Consider the following 9,107-nt stretch of genomic DNA (forward strand, 5'->3'; position numbering starts at 1 on the left):
CTGCCGTGCTCCTGCTGCTGCCATGCTCCCCCCAGCTGCCAGGGACACACATTCACAATTAAACATTTTATGAAAGAAAGCATATATGGAAAAGTGTTCCTAAAAAAAGAAGGGTTTTAGTGTAACTAATCCAATACAAAGGTTCTCAGCCATAGTAAACCTTTCAAAAGGTTCTCCTGGTGCAGAAGAATACATACAGACCATTGGCTTGTTGAATACTTTTATAGAACAAACCACTGACAACTGTAATCTCAGAAAACCTTTAATAGTTTGTTTGGTGTATTGTACATCGCTGCTTTTACAGCTTGTAAAGGAAAACTTCCCTCAACAACTCTCCCTAGTAGTTGCTATTAAAAGGCCAATATTTGTCAACAGTTTATGTGAATGTAGTACATAATGCACCAATTTTTCCATATATCTAGAAAATAGCTGTCATTATTGTCTGTAAGGCTAGGTACAGAAATGGAAAAAGCCTGAGGTAGAATCAAATTAAACAGTTTTCTGTAAGTGGCATAGCTTAAATCAGCCCTGAACAGAACACACGTTGGGCTTTGGTGGGAAGCTGGGGCTGGGGAAGGGCAAATCTTAAACTGAGTTCCACCATTTTTAAACCAGTCTATATATGCTGAACTTCTGTTTCTGATCACTTATACCAATAAAAGTGTAAATGTCTGTACCTAGCCTAACAGATCTTGTTTTAGTTTTAACTTGTTTACAAAGACACATGCTGCAGTAACTGTGATGAAGAAAAATTCAAGGCCAGGTTCTCCTCCTTGGGCTTCGTTTTGTTTTTTGTTCTTTGGAAGACAGAAGTCTTTGTCTCAGCTGATCCCTTTTGTAATACTGTTCTCCTTCCAACTCAACCAGGGAAAGGAGAGAATTTGAGAGGAAACAAGGGGCATGGGGAGAGGGATAGAGGAGAAAAGAGGAGGAGAGGGACAAGAGAGAGAGATAGGGAGGAGAGGGAGGGAGAGAGAAAAAGAGATTTCTAGCAAGCTGGAAGTCCCAGAATCTCAAGAGACCCCCTAGTCAAGTGATCCTCAAGAAGGATGCTGTGAGCACCATGAAGTGCTGTAACATTCTTTAAAGGGTGCTGTGGGGTGTCACACAATTTTAGCACTGTTAAGTGTGCAAATACCTACACAGGAGTCACAAGATAAAAATCAGAGATTTCAAATAGGAATCCATAGTATGAAAAATACTCTGACCTCTTGTGGTCTTCCTGAGCATTATGCAATACAAGAATTGCTGTACCATTTTTCTGTAGTTAACTGAATGAAAGCTAAGAACTGACACTTTCCAAGGGGTGCCTTGAATCTAAAAAGGCTGCACATCACTGCTCTAGTAGCATTTTCTGTTTCTTATCACAATATTAAATACTTAATCAAGACAAATAAGTACCCATTGTAGAAGTCTGTATAAAAATAATCTTTGCCCTTCCTCTTAGTGTGCCCTCTAGCTATGTACCCGTTACTCTGGCAGTCTGCCAACTTCAGTTTGCACGCAGGGTCTAGTGGTTCCTTTAATGCAGTAGTGGTTACTTGACTCTTCTCAAAGCCTTTTATTTGCTACTTGGCTGACAAATAGTATTGAAAATGCAGGCCACTGCCATCCTCTAGTGCAGTGGTTTTCAACCTTTTTAGATTCAAGGCACCCCCTGGAAAGTGCCAGCTCTTATTTTTCACACACTTTTTTTGCTACTGAAAAAATAGAGCATGTTTTTTCTGTTGGAAAGGTCCTAGAAAGATCACCACTCTGGATTTCTATTTGAAATTTCTGGGTTTATCTTGTAAATCATGTTTGTAAGCCTAACACTGCTAACATTGCGTAGAGCCCTGTGACACTCTTGACAGGATCTCAAGGCATCCCAGGGTGCCATGGCAGCCTAGATGATAATCACTGCTCTAGTGATTTATATAATTGCTTTCAGCATTATCATAGACTGGATAGTGCAAGGTCAATAGAAAAAAAAGCCAGGGAAGTTGATCTCCAGTTAGCTACAGGAAATTTAAAAAAATGGGCTATGCTTAGGACAAATACTAAAAAGCTGGTCTTTAATATGTATAGGGTAGCAAGCTAATATTCAATATGGTCATTTTTTACCCGGTGGTTTGAAAACTAGTACTGAGCTGTGAATCAAAGCCACCTCCTGTACATCTTCACATCACCGAATTAAAGTTGGCTACAGTTATTTTTTTTTTTTGGTTTTTAAGGAAGGATCAAGATCTCTCTTTCCAGATGATTTTCTTTTGCATAACTGAAAAGAAGGCACGCATGAATTACTCTTCAACATTTAAAGGAGCAACAGGATTAAACATTGGTCTCTCTCTCTTCAGTTGTATCTTACTGTAAGTAACTTCAAAATCTTTCTTGGTACCATTCAAGTGTTCTAGATTTCCATTTCTGATATCATATCCTAAAGCAGCAAGTTTTTTAATTCTGTATTGAACAATTTGAGTTGTCAGCTCTAGCACTGCTGGTGTGTCTCTAATTTGATCTATAGAAATTCCTTCCTTCAACAATCCCTCAAGTCTTTCTTCTAAAACTGAAACAGAATAAGAGAGAAAGGCAGGGCATTTTAACACAAGCTGTTTTAGTTCTTGATCACTACATTTAAAAACATTTTTGGAGAAAGAAATGCTCTTTTCCATAGTGTTAGGGGTAAGTTGAAATAGAAACCCTTTAAGCTTTGACAGCAGTTGTAAAACTTCAGTGTCTGTGAAATATTTCTTCTGGAGAAATTCCAGGTTTTCTTGGACAGCTGCAGAGGTATTTAATAAAACAAATGGATTTTGGCTTAATAATTTCAGTAGCCAGACCTTCAGGTTGGCATCAGAACCGCCTAAATGTAGATAACTTCTTTGTAACGTCTCGATCATATGCTTGTTTTTCTCAACAGGCCTATGAAAAATAGAGGGTGCACTTGTCAAGAGTCTGCCAATTATATTTTTCTTGAGTCCCAATTCTTGAAAGAACTGAAAGTTAGCTTTCTGGTTCACATGGTGTTCAACAGTAAAAAAGGATTCTGGAAATTGCTCTATTAATTTTACCAGCTGCTTTTCATTTTGCCATACTGAATGCCACAGATCTCTTTGTGAATTTACCTCTACTGGCCTACAGAGAATTGCCTCAGGACACCGTTCCAAAACATTGGCTATGGTAGCATCATCAGCACCCATTTCTTGTAAAATACTAGCAATTTCTTTAACATACGTCACATCCTGAAAAAGAACCCATTCTTTTAGCCTGCGAATCTTCTTGATATCAACTGATAAGCTACTCAGGTTCTCCACAGTTTTCTTGTTTTCTTCTTTTGATCTTACATCAGTTGCATAACTGAAGTGTGGTAAAAAGCATCTATGCCATTCTTCATTCCACAGTGCCAGTCGTGGGCTGCAGTGCTGAGATCTAGCCAGCAAAAGTGTAAACAAGTCTTTGGCACCCTGAGGAATTCCTCTCAGCATTTTGGGGCACTGCACTCTAAGCAAAAATCACTGTAAGAAAACAGAAAATAGATCATGTTAGTTGGGTGGGGTGGAAGATTGCTATGGTCAAAAACTTTCATATTTAAATCTGGAAGGATTGATTATTCCCAACAGAAATCCTTTCACTTAGCAGAAAATTCAGCTTCCAAGATGCAGTGAAACAAATTTGAGACAGTTTCTGAAATGCCAATTTCCTGATGAATCCTTCACTGAAACAATGATTTGCAAAAGTGATATAGCTGGAACATGGAGCAGTATGTGTAGCAGCTGTCAGGTAGTTCATACATGAATGGGCCCCAGCAGGTTGGGTATCAACAGGGGAGTTGTGACAGTCTTTGGTGTGCTCCAAGATGCATATAAGAAATGCAGAATCAGAAGCATCTCATAACACAGCTCCTTTCTTTAAAATAGTTCTAAGAGGATGAAACAGGAGGGATAACGTTTCAATACTTTTTCCTCAGTGATTTTTTAATGTATTTGTTTTTACCCTTGTATTTTTTTGAAGTTGTCAGGGATTATTTGAATTCCCACCTGTCCTTTCCTGCCTCTCAGAAACCCTGCTGCTCTTTCAACAGCAGCTTATATCCTAACTACCGGTTTGAACTCACTCCTTTAATATAATAAGACGGAAAAAGGCCTGAATTATTACACAGCTTGTTTTTACACTAGCCAGATGGGTTAAAGGTAGTCAAATCAGCAGCTGGGCATTTTGGGAGAGGAAGTAATTAAGCTATGACTCCTGTTTCAAGCCTTCACTCCTTGTTTAAATAAGGACTTTTCTTTACCTCCCACCCCCACAGGTGCCTTATCTTTCTAATTAACTTCCGCCTTACCAACAGTACATAATGGGGGCAGACATTTCTTTCCGTAAATCAATGAGTTCTAGCTGTGCATCATGTGGTACTGCAACACAGCTGTGCCAAACCCAACCAACCAATCAGAATATGGCTTTGGATAATTAGTGTTACCATTCATATTTAACTGGTTTTAAAATACAAATATGTTCTGAGATGAAAGAGGGGAGACCAGAGATCTGTACTTGATCTGAGCCAAAAGGACACTATCCAGCATATTTTAATTGTCTTAATTTGCAGCTTTTTATCACAACCCCTTTACAAGCTCAGGGAAAAACTGGGACAGAGCAAACTTGAAAACTGTGTGTGAAAATTGTGTCAGCTATCGTTGCAAGTGATATGGCTAAGATATTGTAACTGAAAATAAGCAGAATCACTTCTTCAGTTTGTTTAGTTTGTGGATGGGATCACTTTGTGCACAGCTGCTTTTACTGTTCCCACTTCACAGTTTCTCACTTACTAAAAAAAGCCTTGTACATATCAGGGAGGGGACAGGAAATCCTGACTGTTTTGTTTTTTTTTTAGATATTAAATACAGAAAAGATCATTATGTTCACCTTGTCTGGTGTCTTGCATAGCAGAGACAATCTCCTCCTAATACCTGTGACAAGTCCTTAATTTTTGTTTGAACTATAGTGTGCCTTTTTAGGAAGTAGCTGCTCTTTACCTGAAATTTCACATGGTAGATTCTCTATCAAATTTCTATTTATTCCAAAGACTAAATTTTCTGTTTAAAAACTTGCTCCTTGTTCTTTGTTTAGTTACATCTTCCAAATACTGGGTCTTATTATGTCTCTTTCTGCTAGATTTAAGCAGAATTTTTAATCAGTTAAAAATAATATATATCATGTAAATTTACTCTGTACAAGAAGATACTTCTATACAGCAATTATTCTAGTAATTTTTTTTAATATTCTTTTAGCTTTCTACTTCTCACTCCAACTCATAATTTTGGATTTGAAATCTGATCTCAGTTACTTCAAAATCTTAGAGAGCACTGTCTAGCAAGCTGTAGCACAGAACAAGGCATCAGGCTATTTCAGTCAGTTTCTAGGTTTGTCAAAGTCTGGCTGTGTAATCTTAGGGAAGTTGCTTAATTTTCCAGTGGTTTCTTTTCTCTCAAGATACAGGAATTGTTTGATGAGGATATAGACCCAAGGTCCTGACAAGGTAAAGAGTTATTGTTTAACTCCATACATACTATGCATATTCCTACCAAGCTTAACAACCTCCTCATAGCAAGTAAACAACCACATCTAGAAATCAGTCTAATTCATTAAAGTGTGTAAAGCTGCTTGACAGCCTCAGATGGCAGCTGCTGTGAAATCAAGTACTACTAAAGCTGTTTCGAGATGACAGTCGTGAGGCCTGTGAAAATATGTACTAGCAAAAGGACCTCAGCTTTTAGTTTCAGCTTAAACCAGTTGTGGAAGGACATTAAACTAGGACCTATTTTAGTAATGAATTCACTTCAAAGTACCTTAATCTTGAATATTTGCCCAGTAATACATTTTAGGCAAAATTCCAAGGACTGACCCGTGGCCTGGTTGAACTCTGACCTAGTAAGTGCCACCTTTCTGTTGGTCCATAAGCAATTTACAGAGAAAGTGCTGCTTCTATAAAAGGGACCACTAACTTAATTATCCTGTTGATAGCCTGCGCATAGTCGGTTTTTCTTGTTACTGATGGTCTTTTATGGAAAACCAGAAGAGAGAAATGTATTTTTAAAAGTAGAAAAAATGCGACTTGTTCAACCATAAATTTTGACTTGGGTACTTGGGGGCATTTGCAATATAAAAACAAATTTTAACATTTTTTTCTTCTTTCTAAATGAATAGAGAATGCTGGTGGTGTCCCACTGCAATGAGTGTTTAAAAGCCACAATATGGTATGAAAAAAGTTACATTACAAAGCCTGTCGATGGCAATTACATTGTGTGATTCTCCCCTGCTTCCTTTCTTCCCCCCAAAATAATTAAGTCCTTGAAAAATAATACAGAATAGCCTGTATTCAGAGTTTTCCACAAAGTTCTGGTGCTTTTATAAAAGTGATACTGGACTGTTGTTCCTTCTTACTGTATCTTCTTTTCTTAATAAATATTAGACAATGGTCCAGTTCACTATCAGGAACATGTCTGACAATTAATTCATCTGGCCTGTGACTTAGTGCATGATGATTTTCAAGGAGAGTATCAAGATGTATATTGTTTTTATATATATCTTATTTCTTTTTAAATTAAAAATTTCAAGTCTAACATCTTCTACAGCATACTGCACTGCAGTATTTTTAATCTTGCCAAATGTATGCCTATGAAAGACTGTAAACCGAGTACTGTGAAATGAATACATAGGCATTATGAGGCCTACAGGATGATGTATATGTAAATTTGGTAGTTTGTGTAGTGATTGTTAAGTTTGCCTACCATGTGAAAGGTCCCTGGTTAGAAAGTGGGCAGAAACTTACCAACTCTATTCAGTAGTTATGGCTGAGTGGCTAAGGCAGTAGACTACACATTCATATGGATCTAGCTGTACCAACTGAAGTTCTGTTGACTTAGTGGAGCGATTCTCAACCAGGGTTTATAAGACCCTTTGAAGGGTGTTGCAGAAAGTGTGAGGACATAAGCAAATAAGGATAGGCTTGGGTTCTCCCTGCCTGGTCCCTCTGCAAGCAGGTAAGTGCTGTAATCAATTTTTATTTTTTTTTAAATAGGGTGCCATTCAATTCACAAAAGTTATGCAGTGGGGGCTTCAATCTAACAAGAGATGTCTTAAATCAAAGGTTGAGAACCATTAATTTACAGTCTGGAGCACTCGCTTTCTGATTTCCACACCGCCCTTCCCTCTTTTTCTTCTTTTTTCTGCCACAGTGGGTAGGCCTACAGGTATCTAAAGTGCAGGTTAGACAAATATGACTGTCACAGATAAATGCTTTGAGCAAAAGGCTGAATTAGATGATCACTGGGGGGGTCCATTCTAGTCCTGTTTTTATAGGATGCTATGCAAAATGGTACTGCTCTTAGAATGATATATGCATAAACATAATTTATACCTTTTTAATATGTACAGGTAATACAATGAGCCTAAGAAAAAGTAATATTTATCTACGGCTAACCTGTGAAAAGACAGATAAACTCGGCTACACAGGCCTCCTTCCCGTGTTCTAGAGCAGACTTGAACACACCTTTCCCTTTGTACTAAAGCACAGTTTACTTACCTAACTTAGCTTCTGTTATTCTGCTGCCTGTTTGTCACAAACTAAACATCCCAACCTAAAAATAAAAACAAAGATGCAGGACACATTAGTAAGGCTCCTGCTACACAATACGCATATTACACGACTAAATGGTCACTCGTGCAATAAACTGAGTTGGGCCACAAGTGCACAGTAATCATCACAGGCAGACAAGGTTCTTTGGGTGAATCTAATATCTTTCATTAGACCAACTTAAATGATTGGAAAACATTTTCTTAGCAAGCTTTCAAGTTTAAAAACCCTCCGTTAGGCTGAAGGATTTTTAAACCTGAAAGCTTGCTAAGATAATTTTTTTCCAACTATTTAAGTTGGTCTAATAAAAGATATCAGATTCACCCAAAGAACCTTGTCTGCCTATGTCCTTAGACCAACACTGCTACAACCTATACCCAAGTACTTATCGCATAATTAACTGGTGAATCCTGTAATAAGTGTAATCCAGCCACGTGTGAAATAATTATCACATCATAAAAATGACTATTCAGCTATAAAAAGAGCCAACCCACTACCAAGTTAGTGCTGAAAGATATACAACAACTCTGTAGCTAGTTTCTATCCAGCTTTTTTTGGAACTTCGTTTCCTGGGCCAACTCCATTCTGAATCCAATTGACTGAGCTCAGTCGTTCAAGTCGGCGTGGTGCTACCGCCAGGAAATATTCTGCCTCCCAGACACTTCAGCCTAGGGCTTCAGATACTCCCAAATCCGTGGCAGGCATCCTATGGGCAAAGAGGCCTTGCAGTTAGATGCCCCCAAGTCTTGCTTGCCCTTTGCCAAAAGGCAGAAGGAACAAGGTAGCCGGAAAGCCTGAGATTAATCCCCCATCACCATCAGGTGTATAGCTGACAGCCTGGCATTTGGAGACATTTGTAGACTCAGGCAGGGGTCAGCCTGCCCACCGTGCAAAGGGGACAAGCCTTCACCCTCTAACTACCCCGAGCCATTCAGGCTGAGTAGAGGGGTGTCTCACCTGCTGGGGAAGCATTCAGCTTTCAAGTGAACATGTTGCAGGGCCCTACAAGACAAAGGCTGGTGCACCTGCATGCTCCTCCTACAATCCCGAGGTCCTTGAGGGCAGGACCAAGGACCTGGCAGCCTATTTAATGCATAGGAAAAACCATGGGGTCGCCCAAGGCGTAGCCCTCCCACCTTGCTTGACTCCACAGCAGAAGTCATCCAGGGCTGGGGTACCCATAGGGGCAGCCATCCAGGGGGCCAAAATCCTGGTGCCCACCCCAAGTGACCCCTTGCCCAGTGCAGCCGGTGCATGAGCCGCCTTCGCGCCCCTGCTCCCTCCGCCCCCGGGCAGCCCTTTGCTCAGTACAAACAAGGGCCCAACAGCGCCCCTGGCGGCAGCAGACAGGGACACAGCACCCTGCTGCAGCAGGTTACCCCGTCTGTCCGCATCTTCCCCCACTGGTGAGCGGAATGGTACATTCCCCAAGTCCTCTGCGCTGGAACGTCGTGACGTAATGCAGCGAATTACCGACCCCGCCCCCCGCAGCGGTGACGCA

At 39.9% G+C, this 9,107-nt stretch overlaps 1 protein-coding gene across 2 annotated transcripts; it reads right to left on the reverse strand.

Moving 5' to 3' along the window:
• Positions 1–1,752: 1,752 nt before the first annotated feature.
• Positions 1,753–9,107, reverse strand: MTERF2 (mitochondrial transcription termination factor 2). 2 transcript variants are annotated; one of them, XM_019544794.1, is made up of 3 exons: positions 8,986–9,107; positions 7,556–7,610; positions 1,753–3,494 (listed from the first exon to the last, which is right to left on the reverse strand). In XM_019544794.1, the coding sequence occupies exon 3, from the start codon at positions 3,462–3,464 to the stop codon at positions 2,280–2,282; it is 1,185 nt and encodes a 394-aa protein (XP_019400339.1). In that variant the 5' UTR covers positions 3,465–3,494; positions 7,556–7,610; positions 8,986–9,107; the 3' UTR covers positions 1,753–2,279. The 2 variants fall into 2 exon arrangements, with proteins under 2 accessions (XP_019400339.1, XP_019400338.1); XM_019544793.1 differs by having other exon boundaries at positions 8,564–9,052.

This window comes from Crocodylus porosus, unplaced genomic scaffold (assembly GCF_001723895.1).
Source record: "Crocodylus porosus isolate Cpor-Errol unplaced genomic scaffold, CroPor_comp1, whole genome shotgun sequence".
NCBI classification, from domain to species: domain Eukaryota; kingdom Metazoa; phylum Chordata; order Crocodylia; family Crocodylidae; genus Crocodylus; species Crocodylus porosus.

Coding starts and splice junctions, on each gene's coding strand:
- MTERF2 (XM_019544794.1), bottom strand. CDS start 3,464: ATGCTGAGAGGAATTCCTCAGGGTGCCAAAGACTTGTTTACACTTTTG.